The sequence below is a fragment of the Chroicocephalus ridibundus genome, chromosome 1, assembly GCF_963924245.1.
Source record: "Chroicocephalus ridibundus chromosome 1, bChrRid1.1, whole genome shotgun sequence".
Lineage (NCBI taxonomy): Eukaryota > Metazoa > Chordata > Aves > Charadriiformes > Laridae > Chroicocephalus > Chroicocephalus ridibundus.
This window is the reverse complement of record NC_086284.1, coordinates 72254100-72280696: the sequence shown is the minus strand read 5'-3', so window position 1 is coordinate 72280696 and position 26597 is coordinate 72254100. Positions and strand designations below refer to the sequence as shown.

At 43.8% G+C, this 26597-nt stretch overlaps 1 protein-coding gene across 1 annotated transcript in view; it reads left to right on the top strand.

Annotated features, from left to right (window-relative positions):
* Positions 1–6240: 6240 nt before the first annotated feature.
* SLC9A2 (solute carrier family 9 member A2) overlaps positions 6241–26597 on the top strand; it is a 36933-nt gene continuing 16576 nt past the window's right edge. Inside the window, exons 1-4 of the mRNA XM_063339153.1 lie at positions 6241–6658; positions 12419–12882; positions 18331–18581; positions 25342–25559. Of these exons, the coding sequence (XP_063195223.1) occupies positions 6391–6658; positions 12419–12882; positions 18331–18581; positions 25342–25559 (1201 nt within the window). The 5' untranslated portion in view covers positions 6241–6390. The remainder of the gene's footprint in view (positions 6659–12418; positions 12883–18330; positions 18582–25341; positions 25560–26597) is intronic.

Sequence of the window (26597 nt, the reverse complement as noted above, 5' to 3'; positions counted from 1 at the left end):
ATCACTTAACCCTCCTGCAGTAGCTGGAGGGTCCCTTTTTTGTTCTTTGGGATGATATTTAATGGCGATGCCCTGCAGCACTGCAAAAACCTCTCCGTTACTTGGTATGAGGCGCAAAATGCTCTCCCACAGCTTCCTGGCTGAACCTGTTAGAGATGCTTACTCATGGTGAGCAGAAGTGCCTGTGTATGCATCAGCCGGCTGGGGAAGGCCTTAGGAGAAGTCTTTGGGAGAGTGTTCACAGGGGTGCAATTACACTGATGCCCAGATTAGCTCTGCCTCTGAGGAGGTGGTTGCCCATAATCCGCAGAAGCAGCAGCAGGTTGCTCCCTCAGGGCTTCAGGCTGGAGTACCTGTGACCAGCGCTGTGGGGCGGCAGCTTCTGCATGCAGCCTCAGGGGAGCCCCAAAAAAGCAGAGTTTATCACTCTGAATTCAGCGCTGGCTTCATTCATGGGGCTGCTTTTGAAGAATAAAAAAAATAGCTGTGGTCCTTCCTTCATGCTCTGCGCCTGTAGTCGTGTATCCTGCTGCTCCTGCCATTCCTCAAGTTCTGGAAAATTAGGCGGCTGCCGGTACCTGTGCCCTTTCTCAACCCTTTCCAATTTAAAAACCGAGCTGTGCAGACACAACAGTTAACATCGTAAGGGCCTTAAAACGGCTTACCAAAGTTCAGACCTGCACAAGTAAATTGCTGCCATTAAAGTGCCCATATTAGGGAGGTATAATGCCTCCGGTAGACCTGGTTTATGGGGATGGTTGCTAAGCAGCCCTGGAAAAGGCTGTGGAAAAACACATCCTCAATGGACTATTGATTTCATATAATAAATCACTCCATAGCTGAGATATTCTTTCACTAATTAATGGATTTAGAGACTGCGTTACACGGTCAAGGCCCTGATGACATAGTCCACATAAAAAGAGTCTAACTCCTAATGGAAGAGACATTTTGAGAAATGTTTTTTAACATAACGCATGCAGGTGAGCAACCGACTTCCCTCCCAAAGAAAACAACACTCAGTCAAGCATGTTTGTATATTTTAATCCTTAAATGTCCACTGAAGCTATTTCTAAATCGGTAAAAAAGATCTATGCCAGCTCTTTGGTGTCTGTTCTCCCTGAACTCTTTGCGCATCTGGTGACGTGTACCACAGGCACACATTTCCCTGCCTGTGTTACTGTGTGATTCCCACGCGGCTGCAGTAGTCAAGAAGAACCACCTTTTTTACCTGAGGTAACCTCAAAACTTCCTTCTATGTTCCAATAGAAATACTAGATTTTTTAACAAATTTATTTCAGTAACACACTGATGTATTTCAGTAAGCTGGCCTCCTATACTATACTATACTATACTATACTATACTATACTATACTATACTATACTATACTATACTTCGGGGGATAACTGCAGAAAGTCTTTCTGTCTGTTTTAGCAAAGTGGCTAGGAAGAAGGGTGACATTTATGCTTTTCTTCTGAACCAGGAATGCAGATTTCACAATGCTGCTATCTGGTCTGTGTCAGCGAAAATCTAAGAAATATATGACCTAACTCTTCTGCATAGAGTTGATTTCCATCAAAATAAAATATCAGCACTAGACTATTACAATTTTTTTTTAAAATCTGCTGAAAATGTCTGTCAAACTAAAACAGCAATGAAAATTACAGACAAATATTTATTAATATATTTATGATTTTCCCCCAACCATTTTGATTTTTTGATCATATTCACTAGAGAACACCTATAACACCGCTCGTAGGAGATCCAGTTATTGGAATAGTCACAGTAACATTTTGCAGAAATGCGTCCTTGATTTCAAAGAGAGGCCAGAAAATCAAGTACAAACATATGACCTCATGATTTTTAGGGAATCCCTAAAAATGGAGCTAAATTTATGATACAGTGAAAGTTCTCATTTGTTCAAATCAGCATTTATTGTTTTTTTAATTATTATGAAAGCAGATAACAGCAATTAAGATAGATCTTTTCCTACTATATGGATAAAGCTGGGTTAATGTAACGGATGACATACAGCCCTGTAACTCAAAGCTGTGCCTACGACGAAAAAGTTCCAAAGCCTACTACAGCAAAAGTAAAACTAAAATATCGTAACGCCTGTATGAACCACCTGAACTCTTGCAAGCCGGCCACGGTGTGACTACCAGCGCCTCTCTTTTCCAAACAGCACGCCGTGGGCGGGCTGGACTGGTGGTAATTTCCAGTAGTAATCAATGAAATGGATTAAAAGGTAAACAAACTGAATTATGTGAGTTACCACCTTGATGCGTAAAATAGCATGCACTTTGTCACGTGAAACGCTGCTAGCGCTGTGTCTGGTAAAAGAGACGATGACTGTGAGCAGAATTAAAGAGATTGATGCTAGGAGACCCTGCTCTGGCAGGGGGGTTGGGCTAGATGATCTCCAGAGGTCCCTTCCAACCCCTGCCATGCTGTGATTCTGTGATTCTGGGAGATGAAAGCGCGCCCGGGTGCAGCTGGCATGGCACAGCTGGGGCGATGGGGCGTTGGTGGGGGCACTGCGGGAAGGTCCTCCATGGATCCGTTGCAGCCAGGAGAGTGTGGCGTACCTGCTTTCTCTTTGTGCTACCCCTGAAATGGTGCGGAGCGACCCGACAGAAAATTGTTCCGAAGCGGGAGCAGATGCATTGAGCTGTCAGGGGGCAGAGCCATGACGAGACACCGTGGCGCCAGGGACACACCTTCACGTCTCCTCTATTGCTCTACCCAGGCTGAGGGGACCGTCCTCCCTCCCCGCCCCGGGGAAGCTTTGAGACTTGGGAATATTTTTCTCCATATGACGATGTCCCCGGCCATGCCCTCAGGAGGGGCTGCTTATTGTGCAGATGACCAGCAGGGCTGGGTGCAGTGGGAGCGGTGGTGGAGGGCAGTGCTGCTGCTGCCTCGTACGACCTGGGTGAAGCACACCCTGCTCTGATCTCTCAGGCAAATCTCTGCCATGGATTTAAAGACCTTCCACTGGTGGTGAAACCCTTCAGCATCTGCGGAACCATCTGGACAGGGCTGGTGGCAATGGGAAGCAGCACGTGCTGCAAATACCGACAGAAACTCCACAAGACCTTCAGCAACTTATGCTGTACTAAGCTTCACTGCTACTATTTCAACAAGCTACAAAGTCAAACCTGGTCCGATTCCCTGCTGCATCATGCTATGTCGTAAAGGCAATTCCCATGCAAATGTTGGATGTTCTCTTCTATACAATCCATCCATAAAATAGATTATTTTGGTGTAGCAATAGACAGTATCAATTTTAGGAACTAAGCTCAGCTTCAGCTTTCTTCCCTCTCACTGTTTTTTTGGGTCTCTGTCAATGTATTATTTCCCTTTTTATTACCAGCATGTAAGTCACCAGCCTCAGGATCAATGATATATTTCCCTCATTTTTTTTCTTCCCATTTACCAACTTCTCATTTTCATAATATTATTTAAAAAAAAAATAAATCAACCAATACCCAGAGCCACAGCGGTGTCAGAGCTAGAAGGATTTTTGTTGTGTGTGCCCTTTTATTTTTGGAGAGGAGGCAAGTAAGAGGACAAATAATGGCAAACATGTGGATGGTGCCACAAGGAAGGGTCCATACTCCCGTGTCTGGGAGAGACTTTGTGACTGTAAAGGCATGACCTGGGTGCCAAAGTATCGCTTTGTCTCTGCCAGTCCGCGGCAGGCAGGCTCTGTCATCCCTCACTGCCTGTAATGAAAAGGGCAGCGAGGAAGAACATTTTCCATGAGAAGTGACCTTCCTCCACCTTCTCGTGCCTCAGCGCTTTCCCACCCAAAGGCTTCTTTCCCCTCTTGGGGCAAACTGAAAATCCTCAGACAGTTGTTCACCATTTCCAAACGCCTGTGAGGCTATCATACGGTGGTCCAGTTCCTGGCTCTACAGTTTATGCTGTGACTGTTGAACAGGGATATGAATCCCAGCATAGAGGGGGATTAGGAAGTGATATTACAGAAAAGGGTCAATAGGACACAACTATACTTCCAATAGCCTTGGCCAGCTTGCTCTTGCCAATGTTTTTTCACTGACATTATTGAAGATACCTCTCAGTCCAGTGCAATATCCTGCAGGCAGATAACTAGAAAGGATCTGTAACATTGCTCTTAGGAGAGCAGTTATTGACACTTTCATAACCGTATTTTTCAGAAAGGCTTTCTTCATCAGCAGGAAAGGTCATAAAATGAGGCATGCAAGTACAATTACAGATCTTATGATTTTAGACTGAATTAAATTTATGATTTACGGTCTGATTTGCATGTGAGAGATAATGCTATCTCCTTCACCTGAGGCTGGGACTTCTCTTCTTATGGATGGTCTTTTGACAGGGACCAGGAGATTCAGGAATGACGGAGCACTTTCTTTTTGTATTTTTTTCCATATAAAGGAAATGTTCTCAGAATTGGCAATATTTATCTGTGTCTCTTACTTCAGAGAATCTAATATAACAAATAAAAACACCTATGAAGATATCACATGCAGCTAGAGGGGTAGATGGTGTGTACACTGGTTTGATATTTGGACATGTTCTCCTGGCTGACTTGTAGATAAAATAAAGGAAAAAAACTTTTATTAGTGTCATGTTTTTAAATTTGTCATTAAAACCATAGGCTTAGTGCCCTGTTTTCATGTTCTGGGGGTAAAGGACAGCTACTATTCAGCTAATTGATTCTAAGCTTTAACTTCAACTCACCAGAGAAATGGTAGCCACTGATTACTTTTTGCCATTTGGGGAAAAAAGGAGAGCTCTCACTACCTGCTTTTGTTTTATTTGAAGTCAAGAAAGACATGCTTTGCTATAAAGGCACACAGACCGGTGTGCTATAAAGATTTTATGAGTTTGAGCTTTGGAATACTGTCTTACTCACAAGTGATGAAGTCATGAGCACATTGTGGCTGAGATCCCATTCTTTCAGGAAATACAGAAAGCTGGTGCTCAGCAGTATCTGATGGAATACCACCCGTACTAAATTCATGGCAAATTCCCAATGACTTCAGGAACAGGATTTTGCCAATCACGTTTAATATTGGCAACACACACACAAACACATATTATTAGGTCTATATTTATATACGCATATATCAGAATACATATATGAACACTCATACATGTTTATATAGAGTGTTCTTTTAACTCCCTGAATTAACAGAATGTGAAGTCTCTTAATTAAGAGGAATGGGATTGTGCCTATCACAATAGGGGCAACATATAGGCAATATATACAGTAACATATCTACATGTAAACATACATATATACATGTAAACTATATCTTATATGTTATATATTAAATATACTACATATAATTCCATCTTAGATAGATAGCAAATTTATACACATGTATGAACATAAATATATGTATTTATACAGAATACGTTCTTTCAACTCTCTAAATTAGCAGAATTTAACTCTTAATTAGTGGGAACGGAATGTTGCCTTTCATATAGTTGGTACAAGCACCTTTCCTGTATTTGGTAACAGCAACATATATATACATATATGTCTACATTTACATCTACATCTACACCTACATCATCTACATCTACATCTACACCTACATCTACATCATCTACATCATCTACATCTATATCTACATTATATACATACATGTATATGTATATAAATACATTAAAAACTACTTTATTAAAACATATATACGTACATACACATATGTATCTATATACAAATTTGGACACACGTATGCACATAGACATAAATATATATTCCCTATACTCCCTAAATTACTTTTATTAGTGTAATGTATGTGTGTATATATAGGTCCTTACATGTCCATGTAAGTTTATAGATTGTGTTAACTCTCTACATTAGTTTATAAAAATATTTATATGCGTGTGTACGTATACGACTGTGCACAAATGTCTTTTCAAGTAATTCAGAGCCAAAAGCATCCACTCCGGCTACGCCTGTACCTTTGCCCCCCTCGGGACGTGCTGGGGGGTAGGACCCGGTGGCGGGGTGCCTGCACACCCCTCGCCCCCGCTGCCCCGCACCCGCCCCGCGCACCTGCGGCCGGAGGCGAACCGGGGCCACCGCCCGGGCGCTGCCGCCGCGCCCCACAGCGGGCCCGGGGGCGGCGGGGGCGGCGGCTGGAGGCGGCGGAGGCGGCGGCGGGGCCGGGCCGCCGCTTTGCCCCGCGGGGGCGGCCCCGGGGGGGAGCGGGGCGCCGCGGCCGGCCGGCGGCGCCGGGCCGGGGACTCGCCCAGTCACCGGGGAGGAGGCGGAGCCGGCGGGGCCGCGGCGGCGGCAGGTGCCCGCGGCGGCGGGATGGTGGCGGCGGCGGCGGACGGTGCGGGGCCGTAGGGCAGCGGGGCTGCGGGTCGGGAGCCAGGGGGACGCCATGGGCAGCCGCGGCCGTTCCCCGCGCCCCGCCGCGCCGCTGCTGGTGCCGGTGCTGGCGGTGCTGGCGGCCGGGGCGGCGGAGGCGAGGGCCACCTCGGAGAGCCAGCTGCCCGGCGCCTCGGCGATGGGCACCGGCACCCCGCCGAGCCCCAGCGGCACCGCCTTCGAGGAGACGCGGCTCCACGTCTTCACCCTGGACTACCCCCACGTGCAAATCCCCTTCGAGATCACCCTCTGGATCCTGCTGGCCTCCCTCGCCAAGATCGGTGAGCGGGGCCGTCGGGCGACACTCCTTTCCTTCCCTCCCTCTGTCCCCACCACCCCCCCCGGGTCGCCCGCCCCCCGGTCCCGCCGCGGGCATCCGGGCTGGGACCGTCCCGGGGACGCGGGGACCGCCGGAGGGTGATGCTCCTTGGCGGGGCGGGATGCCCGGGCGTGATTTGGCTGGCAAAAGATGGGGTTTTCTCGGTGAGGGGGAGAAAAGAGAGACCTCCAGCCCTCTGCAGCAAGGCGTAAAGCCCGGGCTGCGGGGACTGTGAAACCCAGAGTTCAGCCGGTGCGCCAGCCGCGGAGTTTTCCTTGTCAATCTCTTCCGGAGATTTCCCGCTGTCATTTGAGCGCTATCTTCTTTTTCTTAAAATAACGCCGGGTATAATGACAGTTTCGGAACAGAACAACGGATCGATGGAAAGCAAATATTTATGAGGGCAGAGCAAGCCTCCTCATTGTACTTTCCCACTATTCACTTATGTCCCGAGAAAGACAGAAAAGACAGCACCGAATGAGTAAGAAAAGCCACCTCTTCCCTCATGTGGAAAATATTTGTATTGCATAGTTTCACTGTTTTGTGTAGTTCATATAGAATGTTTTTAATTAGCTTTCTATGTCCCAAACAGAAAAATGAGTACACTATAATAATCTAAAGAATGTCAGGTAAAGGTGTGGTGTTTATTAAAACACACATTTTATTTATTAGCTATTTAAAAATCAGTAAATCTCTGCTAATGATGAACTTTGTATCTTCTTAACTAGAAGGTAATATAAGGAGTAAAGCCATGGGAACAAAAAGAAAGGTTTACTCATACTCCACTTGTTTGATTCAGAAGTCTTGATTTTGCAGCTCAGATTACAATAAAAACTATGATCATACTCATTTGGATAAAACATTTTGGTAAAACTTAAAACTTTAACTTTTGCTTGGGACATTTAAATAGACTGTCACATTCTGGTCAGTGATCAGGTAATTAGGATTCCGCAAAACCGAAAATTTGTACTCACCTCCTGCCACAACTAGTGTTGTAGTTGGGGGCCTGATCCTCTACCCAAGGAAGTTGCTCTGGCTTCCTGACTTTCTGCAGAAATACTCTATGTTGCATCCATTAAGGATGCATGTGTCTTGATGCATGTTTCTTAATGCATTAAAGATGCATGCTTAATCTTGAGTATGTATTTAGGTGTTTGCAGAATCAGGACAGAGTTCACATATGATACACTGTCATGAATTGTAACAGACAGAAAATATGGGGTCTGTTAAAGAACTTACCTCCACCAGTTGAGTACTGTAAAATTGCTCTGGCTTCTGAGCTTAGATACAGCAAGAACTCTTAAATAAGCTAAGGCTAGTGAAAAAAGTTTCTGTTTTTTTAAAGATTACAGGAAAGCCACTTGAAACATGTAAACACACATACATACACAATAATATATAGTTTCTGTAGGACTGTACACTCTATCATGATATTTTGCTAGTGCACAGGCATCTAAAAAGTAGAAAAAAAAAGTGACTTGGCTACTTTACTTTTCCAAGCTGACAGCAGTGCAGTGAACAAGCAAGCAGAGTAGATGAGGAAAAATGCATATAATTTTTAAATCCCTTCAGTTATACCAAACTGAATTAGCTGGTGTGGCTAATCTAGGGCATTACCTCTGCTGTTATACACGTGCGTGCGCTAAGCTATGAGGGCCAGATGCAGGAGAGGCCCTAGGTGTGGCAATGCTCAGCTTCACCACACCTATCTGCAGGCTCCCCGACTCCGGGACTGGAATTAGGAACATCCAGTTCTTGCTCCTGGAGCTCCGTCTATGCTTCCTTATACAGCGAGCGCATCAGGTAAACCGTCCCAGGACAGATACCCATTGCTCCGAAGTTGCATTCCCACAGCGGCAATTTTTCACTCGCTTGTGCCTTCTTTCATATTGAAGGTAACCCTGATGGGCAGAGTTCTCTAACCACCAAGATACAGGAATGTCGGCTCTGCCACATCCTACTGTGTTTGTAGGAGTGGGCCGTGTGTCTCAGTTCAAAGGGATGGAGAGGGTTTTCCCAGCCTGTAACACCGAGAGTGTCCCAGTGAGAGAGGAGGCTCTCCAGTGCGTTCCTCTGCCTAGATTTCTTGCCGGGCAGCACAGGCATCTCGCCCCTGTCGTGCCAGGCAGTGTGAAATCCACCTCGAGACTCCTGCACTGCCCAGGAAACTTCGCTGCTTAATCTGGCATCGCAAATTCCTTTCTGGGGCTAGGCCCTGAATGCTTACACTTGGCACTGCCGAGCAGCAAACCTTTATGACCGGAGCCCTAAGGTCTTTTTGGCTGCAAGGAGCTCAGAAGGTAGGGTCGCATTCAATAACAGCTCTCACGGTGTGTGGACCATCCCAAAGACAACTGTATGGCAGCACCTCCTTATCGCCCGACTGGAGCCTTTTTGAACAAACGCGTTTTCGCAGAAGTGCAGTTTCACCAGAGCTGAAATGTTCCAGCATTTGCTAATTTTTATAGGGGATTTATCTGACAAGTTTCTCAGATCCTGTCTGTGATCATGTCATTGTAGGCTAGGTTTAGAGAGAGCGAAAGAGACAGCATGAGAAAGGAGAACCTGAAGTTGTGAAGCAGAACTTGAACATTTTGACAAGGTACATTTTCACAGAGACATGGCGATTTTTATTCTAGCATAGAACAAGGGCACATTTTGAAATCCAAGAAATTGCCTTGAATGGAATTGTTATTTTCTGGCTACCTCTACTTATTTATTATCTAGTGTGGTGATACCATATAGGAGGTATGTTACTAACATGCTGATGGCCTCCATGAGTATATTAGGTAGGACCCAGTGCACCTGAAGCATGCTGCAGTCTCTAGGCAGTGAGACTAGTCTACTTACCTCCCAGTTTTGCTTAATTCTTATGCTACTAAACCTATAAAATGTTGTCTAACTGATCCAGATTCCTATTACTCCTATGTTTAATCACAAATGCATGATTAGAAGTGCTTCTTCCGGGAACTGAGCTGATATCCTTCCAACACTTCTCTCCTGAAAAAAGATTTAAGCTGTTTAGAGGGCCCTTGGAAAACTCATGTATAATCAGAAGCACACATCTCAGTGGCCTTTCCAGCATCAGAGTGCACTGTATTTCATAGAATCATAGAATGTGTTGGGTTGGAAGGGACCTTTAAAGGTCATCTAGTCCAACGCCCCTGCAGTAAGCAGGGACTTCTTCAACTAGATCAGGTTGCTCAGAGCCTCACCAAGCCTGGCCTTGAATGTCTCCAGTGGTGGGGCCTCCACCACCTTTCACCCAAGAAGTAGGAAACCAGGTCTCTAAGGACTTTTAGCTTGAAGAATACTGACCTTGACGCTTTAGGCAAGCGTCCTAGTGCCCAATGGCCTGAGGGTAAATATCTTCTGTCCTGTTGAAGTTGAGTCAGTGCGTAGTCAGGAGCCCAAGAACAGGGTGAGAGGAGGAGAAAGTAGCTGTGGTCCTGGGTTCAGCATAAAAGTCTGAGTATTCATGTACTGCAGGGGATCTGCTCCCAGGGCGCTCCTGACCACGTGTCTGTGGGTCCGTCAGAGCAGGGAAGATGTCCCTCATCCTGCAGGTCACCTGTGCCTGACTTGGTGTGCATTGGATGCTAAATCCTAGCTCTCTACTCTTAAATGGGGAACCACAGCCTGTCCCCGATCACCTTTGAATGCCTTTCATGGAGGCAAGCAGACTTCTAAGAGTTTTGATGCTGTTTATGTGGATAAAAAGCACATTTAACATAACAGCAGCCTTTCTGTCACCTTTAAGGATGAGGTGAAGTCCCAAAAGCTCTGAGAGGGTATGAACTTTCCAAAGAGTGACTTATAAAGAAGAAAAGAAAAAGATATTTATTTTTTTTCCACCATAGACTTTTCATTGCCATTGCATTACAACTGGTTGGGATGTTTTTTGTTTGCATTAAAAGCTGCATTTACAAAAATTCCCTCCGCTTCAGTTTTTTATTGAGGAAATGATTTAAGATACTTTTGAAAGGCTTAAAAAAAATCTTTTAGCAAAATCTACTTACTCAGGGGAAACTTCAATCACTATATTGGAAATTTTGGCTTCCTGCCACTGCAGAAACTAAGACAAACCATAAAACGTTTATGTGGAAGTGGCTGAAAGGTCAAGTCTCCAACCGCAAATTCTTGTGTTTCCAGGGTCATTACCTGTTCTGCCAATATAGGATATTGGTGACTCTGGTTTTGAAGAATGACAGCGAATTTGGCGGTCCTTCTAACAAGTTACATAGGCTGTGTTTCTAAATACTAAAAAGCAATCTGTGTTAATCCATAAAGGAAAAAAATGCAGCTTGAGAAGTTTACTTTAAAAAATAACTTTAATAGTTCTAGAATATGTAAGTGAAAAGTCTGTGGATTAAAACAGCTTTCCCCTTGGCCCTTCTTAACCATTTGTTCTTCCTAATTATAAGTTCAGACTTTCTTTTACCTGGAAAAAATCTATAATGAAAGGAGAAATAACAAAACAGGTGTTGCAAGATACAGAAGCCCAATATTGGGAAACTGAATGTGAACTATACCAACCTTGCACTAATTTAACTGTTTCGACTACAGGTGTGATTTTTACTGAAATAGTTTTACTGAAATAGACGCCCGTTATTACCACACCCAGTGTTTCCATGCAGCTCTCATTTAAAATAATTTAAATGCTTTTTAGTTAGGCAGGAATTGTGGGATCTTGTGGGTGTGGATAGTTTTCTATATAATTATGTAGGCCAAATTTAGATAAGGAGGAGCCTGGAAAAGATTGGCATCGCCAGGACCTGGAATGTGACCTTGGTGCATAAGGTTGATCATTCCATTAGATTGGCCAGGGTAGGTTCCTTCAAAACTTCCCATTCATTACCAAAATTGTCCTTAAAGCAGTCAACTTATGCAATTAATGGGAATCTTTAAATCAACACTGCAGGGCTTGGAGAGTTTTAGTAGGCTAAGGAACATTCCAGCATTAAGTCCTCATTCCATAACCTTTTTTTATTCATTTTTTTCAGTACTTTGCAGAGATCTTTACGAGAGACTCTTGACACTGCTGCAATTCATATAATACAGAAGAACGAGCATAACACTACTTACTTGTCGCTTTATGTAAAACATGTCTGTTATTGTGAAATTAGTTTGGAGGCTTGGCTAAACTGGAATAATAATGTGTCTGTAAATGCTTCCTCATGGTGGCTGAGGAAGTGGCCATGGGTGACTGGGTGCAGGTCACATGTGGTGGTTCCCCTCTCTAGCTTTGAGACTCTAAAAGACTTCTAAATATGAAATGAATGTACTCCTTAAACTCCTTTGTGAAGCTGTGCACGGAGGAAGGGGTGGTTAGTGTGTTTGTAGGGTTTTTTTCTCTATCGAGGTGTAATTTGCCCGAGAAAAGTGTTTGGATTGTTTTTCTGGAGGATTCCACATTACAAAAGTCCCCCCCACTTTCACAAACAGAAGCCTTGCACACAGTTGTTCCAGCCAGCCTAGCTATTAACTGGAACATCCAGCTATTAAATAGATCCTCCAGCAATTTATCTGCATTAACTACCCTAGCTGACAAATTTGCCTTGACCTTTTGTGGTGGTCCAGTTCAGTCTTTGCAATGAAAATGAAATGGCCCTGCAATTGCTGTTTGTTTACTATAGAAACGAAGATAACAGAATCCAGAACAATCTCTTGGATTCTGTACAAATAACCGTTTTACTTTCTTGTGTTTGAATTTCCCTTGAAGGCTTTCATCTCTATCACAAGTTGCCCTCAATAGTACCTGAAAGCTGTCTCCTCATTCTGGTTGGATTGCTTCTTGGTGGGATTATTTTTGGAGCAGAGGAGAAGTCCCCACCTGTAATGAACAGTGATGTTTTTTTCTTGTATCTTTTACCACCCATTGTACTCGACGCTGGATATTTTATGCCAACTCGTCTTTTCTTTGAGAACTTTGGTACCATATTCTGGTATGCCGTGGTGGGCACACTCTGGAACGCCATCGGCATCGGAATTTCACTTTATGGAATTTGCCAGATCAGTGCATTTGGTTTGACTGACATCACGCTGCTGCAGAATTTGCTCTTTGGCAGCCTCATTTCAGCGGTGGATCCCGTGGCGGTGTTAGCCGTTTTTGAAAATATTCATGTCAATGAGCAGCTTTACATCCTGGTGTTTGGAGAGTCTTTGCTGAATGATGCTATAACTGTGGTAAGTTACTTGATAAATGATTAGTTGATAAAAACGGTAAGTGATTGTTTGCATGCCACTCCGTTGTATCTCTCTGTATCTGACTGTTACAGTTTGCTAATGGATGGAAGTTAAGGAGTGCTAATGTGTTTATGTAATTTTTTAAACTTTAGATTTAGAAACTAGAGTAGTCTTACTGCACCTGAGTAACGTGTAATGGTAGCATATTTGCTGTAGGGATTTTACTACCCCATCTCTTTAGTTTCTGTATCTTCGAATTCTGTTACTTCTGTAATCTGAAACTGGAGGTTTTTCTCACCTGCAGAAATGTTGTTGGACAGGAGAGGGAAAAGGGCCAACGTGGGGCGTCCCAGCGTGTTCACAGGGAAAATGGGCAAGCCATTGAGATGGCAGAGGACCCGGTGGATGCTAGCCTTTTGCATGTGCCCATCCAGTTGGAACTGCCCTGAGACCACCAGTGCATTTCTCCCAGGCTACAGATGAGATAGGACAACCATCTGGAGGCAGTAATTTCTAATCATTAACCAGCTGAACTGGGTTTGCGGTGCTGACCTGCGGACAGCAATCTGCAAATTCCATTAACACCCCCAATGCCCCTCGTTTGCACCTGGTGACACCATGTCTGGGACATTACTCCCATTTATCCATGCCTTACTTGAAATCCTGCCCGTGCCAACTATGTCCTGGCACACTTTCTGTTTTGTGAGACACGGAGGCCCAGTTTTTCATCTGCCAGAAGAATCAGGAAGATTCATGAATTGGGTCCAGGCCTTCCCTGTCTCTGTCCCTGGCTTCTTATATCTGTCCCATTCTGTGCACAATTTTTCTTTGGTTTTCCCCTTTTCTAGGACTTTGCCTCACCTGCTTAACACGTGTATATCTCATCATTTAATCTGATCATTTGGTACTCATCATTTCGAGTGTGTCCATGGGAGTATAGGTTGGTTTTTTTTACGTTTGTGCTTCACGCTTTACCCGATTCTCTTGCTACCCAGCCAGCTGAATCGCTTGCCTTAAAGCCTCGCTTTTCTCACTAGTTTACAGCTGAAACTGCCTGCCATTGCTAAACTGGTACTTAAGCCAGTTTAAATAAATGGGTGTAAATACTGAGTTTCAAAAGGCTTAGCAGTTCAGCCATGGCTGTGTCTGTCTCTGTTTACTCAATGACCACTCACGTGGTAGAATTCTTTTCACACAAGTCTTTTTCTGGGGAAAAAAGGTCTGGTTTTATGTTAACGCTAAACTTTTTGGGGTTTTTTTTGTGGATTTTTCAAATGAAAATCACTTTTTCCAATCACGAAATCAGTCACCTTTCCACTGGAGCAGCTGTTAATCCAGCATGATTTGCTAGGAAAACACTGCATCCTGATGACGGAAGTATTCATGTGTGCCACTGCCCAATGGCAAATTACTCCAAAACACCATTTTTATAGACGCTGGCATGGCAATTTAATAACCATGATGCATGGCTTTCCTGTAGGCGTCATTATGGCCTCCTTTGGAGGTAGTCCTTTCTCACGGCATGCCTGCCCAGGTGCCCTAACACAAAGGAGGTACTCTTAGAAGTCTGTAGGGCCAGCCCAGCATATGAACTGGCCATCATACATATATTCATGAAGGAGTGAAAGGAATTTAGAGTACCTTTGGTCTTACTTCCCAGCTATCGCTTAAAGGTAGCACTTGGCAGGAAATCAAGTGGTTTCCACAGGCTAAGCATTGGTCTGCTAATGGTTCCTTGTTATGATTTTGCACACCTGCAATCATGTGATTATACTTAAAATGTGACCCGGGCCGTCACACAGATCCCCCGCGGGGTGTCCTTAGAGGACCTCGCCTCCCCTGCCCATAGCGGTGCTGCCAGACCAGTCCTTGCTGTGGTGCTGCCGGGGTTGTGCTGCTATCTGCTCAAAGGAGATGATGTTTTGTAAATACCATCTCTTCCTCTGCCCTTGTTGTGGTTCCGGGAGAGCTGATAGAACCAGCTAGCAGGCAGAGCTCAGCACCTTCCATCCGGCGTTCATCTGCTGGAGCCCTTGAGTCCCACCTACTTGGGGAGGTAGGATGGGATGCGGGGATGAAGCAGGAGGGGAGCTGGAGGCAGGCTGGCCATACGCGGGAGCTGCCTAATTCCTACGGCCACTGCAGTGTCAAAAAACTCAGGGGCTACACAGATGGGCAGTGCAGAACGGCGTGGCTTTAGTAAACATGCTTTCTAAATACTTTAAGCCCTTCTTCCTGCTATCCCACTTGCACTGCCTGGCTGCTCCTAATAAAAAGCTTTAATTATGATAGCAGAGTCATCTATGCTTTCCCTTTTCAGAAAAAGTGTTACCACACCTTCGTTTTAGATGCAAAGTGAGGTTTGCTTTCTCAGGAATCTCAGCTCTACTGCGTTTCTCAGATGGTCTTTCATGCCTGCTAGTTTTTGCGATGTGCCTGTGCATTTGGATGATCCTTTTCGCTCACTGATGGAATTTTGGAGCTTGAATTTGTCTGAGGACAATGTTTGCCAGTTGGTTTCTGGTTCAGAGCTGGTACTTTACCGGAAGACTGCACCAGTGATAACTAGCACAGTGATATTAAATGGCAAGATCACAGTTGAAGTTGAGTGTTAGCAGTTCAAATTCCAATTCTGGGCTTAAAATCACAAGGAAGGATCCAGTGTCATTGCAATAATATTATTTCCATATTAGAAAACATTACAGCAGTGCTCTGTATTCCGCCTCTAATGAAAACATTATTTTAGAGTGCTTTAAAGTAATTTCAGAATTAAAAACTAATAACCAAGAACTGATAAAAATAAGCAATTAGTGTCTAGGAAGAGCAGAGATACTCTGAGACAAGGTTAAAAAGTGATTGGTGACTTACGTTCCTTGGTGTAACCTTCAGTGAGTTCAGCTTAAGGCTGTTGAGTAAATGCAAATCTTGAACTTGAAAAAAAAAAACCCATTCTCATACCAAATGCATTACAAAATGTGACCGGAGTTGATGTTGTTTAACTCACCTGAAAGCTTAGAGAGGGCTGTAAAACTGAACTGCAGTAGAGTAAAAGGGAAGTGAACCTGATTTTGATCTCATTTACAGCAGTGTAAATAAAGAACAATGGGAACAAGATTAAAATCATGTTCATGACATTCCGTAGTCCTAGCTGCTGCTTCTACCACAGTGGCCTGGTTTGGGGCTGAGGTACAAAGGGGAACGTTGCTTTTCTTCTTTCAAATAACTTACGGCAGCAGATTTGAGATTTATGGGGATGTCTGTGTGTAAAAAGCAACAGGCTCCATTCTCTTTGCAGGGTGAATAGTTCACTGTGAGGATGAGGTGATGTTATGGAGAAGCTGTTGCTTGAGCAGATCAAAGTTATGTGCTTCTTTACAAGCAGCGCTCAGTGGCCTTACTTTGGAGACTTGCCTTATATTTATTTATATGGTTACTTTTTAAAATATAAAAAAGGCTATTTAAAACTCCAGTTAAAGAAAATAATCGTCTTCCCTAATACATACTAAGGGAGTATTCTGCCAGGTCGAATTCTGTAGGTGTCTTGAAGAATAACACAACTCTGGGGTAGTCCCAAGTTTCAACAAGTGACTCGGGGGAAGTCCTCTCCTTGCAAACAACACAAGTCAACAGTATTTTTATTTCATTCCGTGATTCATGGAGTCGTGGGTGTCTGTGGGCTGAGAGGTCCTTGGAAAGTGACCAACAAAGGCTTAATTCTGGTATACTTCTCCTTATGCAAATCCATGAGGTCCACAAATCAAAACAGGCTGAGAACCAGTGGAGCCTATGACATTACTTTCCTGCCCTGCACAGGGCATAGTAACAAGGAGCAGGACAAAAGGGCTGGGAGTCTGCCTCACAGCAGCAGGTGAAAAAGGACACTTCTCCCAGGTGGACTCCTCCTGGGGGCATCGTTGTTATCAAATAAATAGTTCATGCTCCTGCTCTTGTCCTACTTGTTGCTTTCTAATGAAAATTACTGGTGACCATGCTGGGTTTGATTTAACCTTCTTTTTTCATGCTTACTCTGGAATATATTTTTTCTTTTCTTTTTCAGTTCTTTCCTTTCACTTAGCCCTAAGGACCCATAATAGGCCATGTTTTTTCATTAGTCTATAGCGAGAACTTTTACCTCTGTAAGACCTACCAAATTTTGGCCGAGAAGAGCTGAACAAGTTACTTTCTGTCATGTGATAGAGAACAAGACTGCAAATATGACAAGTCCCTCCCAGCCACTCGCTCTTCAAACACCTACGTTGTTGGCACAGTGCAAGTACTGAAAAAAAATTGTTCTCAAATAGCATTTCTGATAGAGAAACCTGTTTGGTTTACTAAGAAGTCTAGAAAGAAAGTGGAGGTTTAACTCCTGCAAGCTGTCCAAGATGACTAGGCAGGTGTTTATGGTGACCACGGTGGCTCAGCCTGTGTACCCACTGTGATAGGAATAGATGCCTGTGACCAAGCTTAGATCTGTAGAAGGAGACTACGTAGCCATCAGGGTATCGCATGGCTGGGAGCCTACGTGCAGCACCAGGCAATGCTTAAATCTCCCAAGTAAGTCTTCAAATGGGACGACTCTTTAAGGTTTCTGTGAGAGTAACTCATTCCATTGTTGTCTGTTCTATAGTAGCTAAAATACTGGGTATTAGAACAATGTGGGCTTTGCATTTACATCTATTTCCTGTGTAAAACAAAAAGGCTCTCTGGTTAAGAAAATACCATAATGCCATTCACCCAGTTTGTTTGGGAGGATGGTTATAAACACTTTGAAAATTAAACTGGGCAAACACCCGGTAACAGGTACTGGGGATTAAATCCAAATCTCTAGAAATAATCTAAAGTTTGAAAAGTCTTTAAACCTAACCTAATGGTTAATAAATCGGGGAAGGAGCACTCCATGGATGCCATGTTTCTTGTACTCCTTGGGGTGGTCACTATCTTTCCCCTCAACCCCCCATGCCAGATGAATCTATGGTCTAATTCAGTACTGCAGCTCTTGACGTCTCATATAGATAAAACACATTTGAAAATAACGTGATTTTTCACTGATTATGAAACTGTATTTTTTCCTCCTCCTTTTCGTATTTCTTTTATTCTGGGGAAAATCTGAAATGACCATTTCTGGAGAAACTAGAAGCTCTGCAAATAAATGAATGCAAAGAAAGGTTAGGTAGGTCTATGCTTGTGGCTTGCAGAATGTCATGAGTTAAAAAAACTGATCCATTTGCAAAAATGTGAATAATGATATTTACCCTTCTTTGTATATCTCCCTGATATTTATGGATGACAAGTAATATGCCAGAGGTAAACAACAGCATATCTCAAACATGGGTTCAAGGTAGATAGATAGAGAAATTCAAAGTTCAACATTGAAGCAGAGGGACATAATGACATGAAGGGAAATTAAGAAGAGTGCAGAAACATAATGTGCTTTCTTTTTCCTCATAGGTCCTGTACAATTTGTTCAAGTCTTTCTGCCAGATGCGCACAATTAAGGTTATTGACATATTCGCTGGGATTGCTAACTTCTTTATAGTGGGGATCGGTGGAGTATTGATTGGAATCCTTTTGGGATTTGTAGCAGCCTTTACCACCCGTTTCACCCATAAAATCCGAGTGATTGAGCCACTCTTTGTCTTCCTGTACAGTTACTTGTCATACATAACAGCTGAAATGTTTCATCTCTCGGGCATCATGGCGTAAGTACCCCAAACTTCAGTAATAATAGCACCCAAGTAAGAATGCCAAAGGAAATTGCAGAGAAGACCAGATTTTGCAAACTTTGCTCTATGGCATCGTTCCACCATGCATGGCAGCGATGCTGGCTTGAGGATTTCCGGCCTCTCCCCTCCCGCTTCCATCCCATTCTCTCAGCTTGCCGCCACACCAGCTGTGTCACTAAAACTGCTCATGGCATCACACCATAAACCGTATCTTTGAAATGTTCCAAGTTAAAAATAATCCCTTATATTTTCAGTGGGGTTATTTTTAACTCAGATCAGTTTGGTGACCCTGTCCTCATGTGACCCTACAACTAGTCATAAGGGCATGGCTGAGGGGTGGCCCCCAGGGATGTGGGGTCCGTGGTGGCTGGGAGGGAGAGGGAGTGGTAGCTGGGAACTTCATGAGCTGGCTTCGCTTCCGATGCCAATATATTGTGAAACTACATCTTACACTTAGTCATATGAGCAGCCAGTAAGTACCATTCAATAAAGACAATATATATATATATATAATTAAGGCAAACTCTCACTGGATTATAAGCACAGTAAGGACTGGGTGAATGAAAAATTTGCAGAATCTAGTCCTGTGGTGATATAACCCTTTAGTTTAGTATCTTGATACGTCTGCCTGTGTGTTACAATGCTCTCCAAATACATCATTATGTATAAGATAATATTATTCTTCCCACTTCCAACAGATAAAAATATTTTCACTCCTGGTTTTTCACTTCTGGGCTTCAGTAGAGAGAAAGCACAGCCTCTCGTTTGATGCTGTTTATACTGCAACAACCTCAACTATAGAAAGAGTTTGATATACTTGAAAAGTTTGCTCTGGTTCCAAGTAATATTTTTAGAGGCCAACCTTCTTTAATGACTGTATTGTTCTAGTGGCAAATATAAGTCATTCAGGCATTAGGAGCATAGCTTTTTATGAAAGCTCAGATGCTACTTCTGTGTATCACTAATATTTGATAATACCTCATCTGGTGGTTATCTCTTAGGAAAGTGAAGGTAGGTTTGATATCATAGTCATGCCGGTATAAGGTTTTCTGGGGCTGGGAAGCAATTTACATGGAAACTTACAGCTGATTATTTCAGTAGTATAAAAATAGAAATATGCCATGAAACGGGAGGGGTTAGTACTTTAATATAAGTAAAGAGCTAAAGATTACATGGGTTTCTTTCTCTGATATGAGCCTAAATAAAGTAACATATGCATCCACTTTGACCGAGTTCACAAATGTGCCATCTCTTCCCCTAGCTTCTATTCATAGCATTTGTGTGGTTTCTAGTTTCCTCCACTTCTTAAGTCAAATGTCCTTGACATCCTATGATCAAATACTTAAAGGGCTTCTAAACCAAAGACGTGTGGCTAAACTGTACATGGAAAAAATTGTGGCTGTGTGCATGAAAGTACTGATTTGGACATGCTGCGTCCAGGATACAATGGAAAGGGCACGGCGGGTCTGCTGGTGGGTCAGTGGACCCACCGCATGGCAGTGCCTGCAACCAGCACACCAGTGCTTCCCGTGGCACTAGCAAACTATTCCTTTTCATTCATACCAGTGGCCCCTGAGCAGGTGCAAAACAGAAGAGGAAGCACAAAGTATTTTTTCCCTCCAGCAGCACAACAGAAAATAAGTTGGCTTTACAATGCCCTGTATGTTTTTTGACTCTAAACATATTTTGTAATAGCTAGCAGAGCTGGGTACATCAGTAAGACCCAGGGGGAGCAGGAAGGGCTCTCTGCAGCCATGTAGTGTCTCAGCGGTCATAAGATGTAGAGCGTGTCCCCTCCCAGCAGCGCTGCTGAGGGCCTTAGAGCTCCTGTAATCTCCGCATCCCCCTGGGGTAAATCTACCCCATGCTTTTCACCTTTTGCTAGGCTTTGAACTGCAGAGAGTATTTTGCTCTGTGTCACAGTGCAACGTGCACCGGTGTTGAGTTCCCTGTCGTTTTCTGCAGCGAGTGACTCACGGCATGGTGGCCTGGGTCTGGCTTCAAAGTCAGCCCTCCCTTGAGCATGTGGTTGGACCAAATGACTTTGGAGTGTCCCTTACAACCCGGGTTGTTTATTCATTATATGATTCTATGGCCATTTATAGTTCAGCCTATAGGGGATAATTGCCTGATCTCCCTTTTTTCACCCATATCCACATGAGTCCATTACAGTAGTGATTCCCACTTCCTTCATAACCAGGTTCGTAAAGATACTCAGCGAGACCTTGTGGTTACGTGCTGTACCATACTTTAGATGGAGGATGTGAGCAGGAACATACAGTGTTATCAAACAAATAAGATACATACGCACAGTGCCTCACTTCTGTGCTAGGGGGAATTCACTGGCAGAGGAATAAAGGGGAATGAAAGGTCCTTGTCCCTCTTCTGATAAGTCTGTGTACTCCTTCTGGAGACAAACCATTCTTGAAGCATCCGTGTGTAAGCCCTGCATGGGGTTACCTGGCTGAAGTAGCAAAGGGACTAAACCATGTCCCCGTGAGCTGCAGTGAGAAAGTCCTCTCCAGAAGGAGAGGCAAGAGCTTTTGCTCTAATTAGAGCCGGGCTTGAATCAGGACCCATGGCCGGAAAACATACAGATTTGAATATGAACTTTATTTGCTTCCCTTTCTAGTTATAATGCTGCATTTGCTGCTTACTAATTTCTCAGAAAGGCTGTGAAGCAGCAGAAATATTGATATGTGTTTCTTTTTTTTTCTGCAGCAGTGAGTTAGCAGGCTGAAACGAACAAACATTGAAACTACTGTAAATTTAGTAGGTCAAGGAAACTTGAGGATTGAACCCAGTGGCCTAGTTTATTGCAGTCATGACAGAAACGGTACTGTTTGTACAGGAGGACTTTTATCCTCCAGAAGCACAGAAGGTTGCAGGTTAATTGCAATTAACTGTTTTTTCCCTCCATTTCTTGACCAAGGCAACTACCTCAGGTCACAGAAGTGGAAGCCAGAATTACTGTGTGTGGATAATAAATGTAAAATAAAACAATAAAACATATCTAAGCTTTTATTTAGATTGTGGTGACAGTAAAAATTTGGTTTGGGAAGAACATGTAATAATGTACATAAAATCTTGCATATTTAAAGGAATTTAATTTATAATGAATTCTAACACTGTGTTGTCATACCATTTTAAAATTAAAGAGACTTCAACAGCTTTTTTTCTAATGTAGATAAGCATTCTGAAGAGGTGGCAGATTGATAAAGTAAGCGGTGATTAGATGTGGAATATTGCTTACCTGAAGTGTAACAAATAATGTACAGGACTCTCTGTTATATTGGTGAACCAACATATCAATTAGTTGACACTAATTGAATGAATGCAAAATGTGACCGAAATGAATATTTTTTTATATATATATATATAAAAAGAGTGTTGTCCCTTTAAATTCTAGTGGTTGAGCATGGTAGGTGTTTTAAGTTACAGCTTGCAAAGATCCTGATTAATCTGGTGACAGATTCTTATCAGTCATCTATTTGCAGTGCCTCCATTACCTCAGGATCCAAAAACAAACCACGTCCAGAGCATGCTTCCCCACTCCCCAAGCCGCAGGGCTTTCCTAAATGACTATAATCATGAAAACTATTTGTTTTAAGAAGGTAATAAATAGTACCGAGTGTTTTGTTCTGTCTCTGATGCAGACCTGACAGCCCTAATGCTTTGAGAATTAAGCTTTGAGACTCCGAAACGACCGTGGGTCTGGAAATGGCTGTTTTGCAGCCTGCCCACTGCGTTCTTGCCAGATTTCATTTGCTGCCCTTGCACTTGCCGGCTCCACTGTGTGCTCAATTGGCTGGAGGTAGCCGGGATGCATCGGACTTGTTACACTTGTACAGCCAAGCTGTGCACGCACAGGAGGGTTGTCACGACCCGTGACATAACCTGAGATATTTGTCAGTCCGTCAGTGCAGCCTGTGGCTTGTGAAGAGCTGGTTTGCCACTGAATGTGAGAGTTCTGGAAGGCTGAAAGCGTTAAGCAGATTTGAGACCCTTCTTCACATACACTTTTGAGGGGGGTTGCCAGAACTATGTGTTAACTGAAGAACCGGGGGATGTTTGACAGCTTCTGGGCTTGGGTGTATGTCCTGGCCAAGTCATCACCCCGTGTCAGGACAAAATCCATGCAGGTCGCTGGTCCACTCCCACTTTTTTCCTGAGATGTGCAGACACATATGTTTGTGCGATCTGTGACAAGCCCCCAGTCTGGGCAACTAAGATCAGAAAAAGGAGGAGAGCTGTGAAGAGCATCAGTAGCCTGTCTGTATTGGCAAAGATGCAGGACCTCTGTTGTCCCAGCCCCGTGCTCAAAATAGAAATGTTACCTAAACCACTGAGTGTTGCAGGGAGGGAGCCTGCATGCTCGTGAATCTGGATCTTTTCTCCTGTGGTGGGTCTCACATCGCCACGATGAGCTCTGCTTCCCAGATAGCATGCTGCTCTTGGGCCACAGAGAATCTTGGAGGATCTTTCTGTTCAATACCATGGTGAAATCAGCTGACAGTGAGGAGAGAGCTGACAATTATGTCAGTACTAAATGCAGATGGGGGTCTGGGGTAGTTTTAGTCAAGCTTCTTCTTAGTCTTGGAGTTTGCTTAAGGCTGGAGCTAGTTTTTGTATGGCAATGGCCATTTTATTTTGTGCTGTCTAGATCTGCCTCCCTGTCATGAAGTGTAGGTAGACGAAAATGCAGGGTGAAGGCCAGGTTAGATACACTGTTCTGCTAGCAAACCCTCTCCATCTGTATTTGTAAGCCACTACCTGCCCTGTTGAACTGCATCTGTCCCCACATCATACCCTCTTTCCTGGGTTTTATTCACCCTGGTGAGCCTGAAGGAGCTGTGCTGCTTGACAGAGGTCAGTGAAGTACACCGTGCCCTCTCCCAGGTTCCACATGTCCTCACAGGTTCATCCCTCAGCAGTGATGCTGCCCAGTCACTTTGGGGATGCGGATGTGTTGGTGGGGTCAGAGATCTGCAGCTATGTTTCAGATCCTGGCCATTGTCTTCCACAGCAGCCCATGCTGGCTCCACCTAAAAGAAGGAAACTTCTGGACAAAACTAACTTCAATTAATTAGGAGAAGTGTGTTCAGAGTCTGACAGTGAGTACAGCTTCAGCTGCTACTATGGACAACCTCTTGCAAAATGCTAAGAAAGTTTACTAAGTGAAGGTCATTTTGAAGTTACTGCTACTTCTGGGATTCCTGTTTCTGCTTTGCAAAATATTTTTTTTTAATCCCTTCTTGTAGATGAAAGAACCTAGACATGTGTGTTCATAATGTCAGTGAGCTTTTTCTGAGCTCTCTATCTGTCTGCCTTTCCATTTACACTCACATTCAGGGGCGTTTGAGTTGTTCAGAGATGGGGCTCTTTGCTTAGAGACAGGATATGCTCAGCAAGAGACTTTCTGCAGTAGGATCTCCATGAGATGTGGGAGACTCGTCTTTGACTTTTTCCAAAGAGATGCTGGCAAACCTACCACCTCCTCCATGAGAGAGAGCAGTGTGGAGATTTCAGTAGGAAGAAATATCTCTAAATAATTATAAACTGAAAACCTGTTGGAACTGGGATAAATAATGGTAGGACAAGTCCTCATGGGATATGTTCAGAAAGACAACATAAATACACATCCCTCTCCCTCTGTTTAGGTTTAGTGTACATGGTTTGACTGAGAGCCCATACATGGGTGTGTATAACCATTTTAACTGTGAAATCTGAGAAGACATGTTTTTGCCCTAGATAATAGAACCAGGAGCAACAGCTATTTCACAACGCATCTTGCCTTAGTTGCCCACCCTGATAATTATTAGGCAATTGAGACTGTGCTTCCCTACACTGAGGCACCACCTTGAGGTTATCCTCCAGCCAGCTCTGCTAGCTGTCCTTAAACCTGTAAACTTTGTCGCTGGGTGATCCTCAGCCATCCCTGCACCATGGGTAACTGTACTGAGCAACTGATGTACAGCCAGTAATGTCATTCTTTGCTCTTCCTCCCCGTGAAGAAACTCTGTTTACTAACACACGCTCAGAGCATGGACACATAGGCGTACTTACAGTAAGCCCTGTCTATTCTCTTGTGTATCAGCTGAGATTCACGTTTCATTAATTTGCAGATGCTTTAAATGTGCAACAGCACCTGCATGATTTCTGGTTATGTGTTTCTCCTATGGGTCCATGGTCAGTCCTATGCACAGACAAAGCAAGCAGTGGCCTAGAGTGGTGGAGGATGACAAATTGTCTGTCACCTTGCTGCTTGCTTTGCCTGGAAAGAGGAGCTAGCTATTGTCACTACTGTTGAGGAGGGGTGTAGTTTGGTGGGACAACTGCTGGTGGGAAGGATGTGCAGTTGCCATCCTGTCTGATGTCCCTCAGCAGCAATAGAAGTAGCAATCCCTGTTTTCCAGGGCTTCTCCTGGCTCTCCTCAGCTCCATCTCTTTCAAAACACAGAGTCTGAGTGACCTCTGTACAGATCACGTGGATTTAGTATTTGACAAAACTCTGCATATACTGATATCATCTCAGAAAACTCCCCAATGTGGAAAAAGAAATCTCGTGCCCAAAATCTGTAGGTTCACCAAGTCTGTAAGTTTGAGAATGGTTATGGAATAAGTTGTGCTTTGTTTTTAAAGAGGGCTATGGATAAGTGAATAATATTCTGTAGAAATATGAGAGGCTAAAAAAAAAGTCAAGCCAATGACATACAGGATAATGTTTGCCTTTCAGGATTACAGCTTGTGCCATGACCATGAATAAATATGTGGAGGAAAATGTTTCCCAAAAATCCTATACGACAATAAAGTATTTCATGAAGATGCTGAGCAGTGTCAGTGAGACCTTAATCTTCATCTTCATGGGAGTGTCTACAGTTGGGAAGAACCACGAGTGGAACTGGGCCTTCGTTAGCTTCACCCTCCTTTTCTGTTTAATCTGGAGGGCACTGGGTAAGCAAGTCTCAGACTAGCCGTCAGTATTCTTTGCAAGTGAAACTTTTTACCTCTCCTCAAGCAGAGAATGCCAAAATTTAGGCAGAGTCCCATCAGCTTGTAGAATGGTCTTCTGACTTGTAAGATGTCCTAGATCTCAGGGTCAGCTTCCACCTTCCCCCAAAATGGAACCCAGAAATCAGTCTGGTCCTGATCCTGCCCATCTAAAGCCAGAGGCAGTATGCTTGGTAATGAGAGTACGTGTATTTAAGTAAACGTTTATTTACAAATAAGCAAATTTTGCTTAAAAGAATTAGCAGCTGTACAACCATAAAACAAGTTGTGGGAGTTTTTTTATTTATGTATACTAACTTTGGGATTTTTTTATGCATACAAACTTTGGGATTTTCCCAGTCATTGGCATAAATAGCACCAAACCAGGAAATGCTGAAGTGTTTTTCAGGTATATATTGTCAAGAAAAAAATTCCTGTAAGAAACTGCTCGACCCCTCCTGAGTTTGCAGTACTAGCTCTTTTACCTTGAGACTTGAATGCAGGTCAGGCTCATAGGTCTTATGTTTTTCTATGTAATGATTCGGTTTCTCTGTGCGTAGAGGCAGCTTATTCTCTGGTCTGCCTCCGCCACCGCTGCTTCCAGCTCCCAAGTCTCCCTCCAGTGCAGAAATCTGGACTATTTTTCCCTTCTGCACCTGCAACCCCACAGTTAATACCTTATGCTGAAAAGCAGCTAAGCAGTTTGACTGCCCCCCAGCTCCTGGCCCCCGTGCTTGCCCCTTTCACCTGCCTTTATACCTTTACTCCGGTCCACCATGTCTCTGGAGCCTTTGCCTTCGGTACACCAGCATGCACTGGCATCTGCTCCCTCCATCCCCGCTCCTGCATCCTTTCTCTCCGTGCAAGTAAAATTAAGTGAGTGAATAGGAGTTTGCAGAATTCAAAGCTGAGATTGATGGAGGTGACAAGCCAAAGTGTTCAAAAGCACCACAGATCCTATTAAAAAAAATAATTAGGAATCTTGGTCTATACTGACACAGA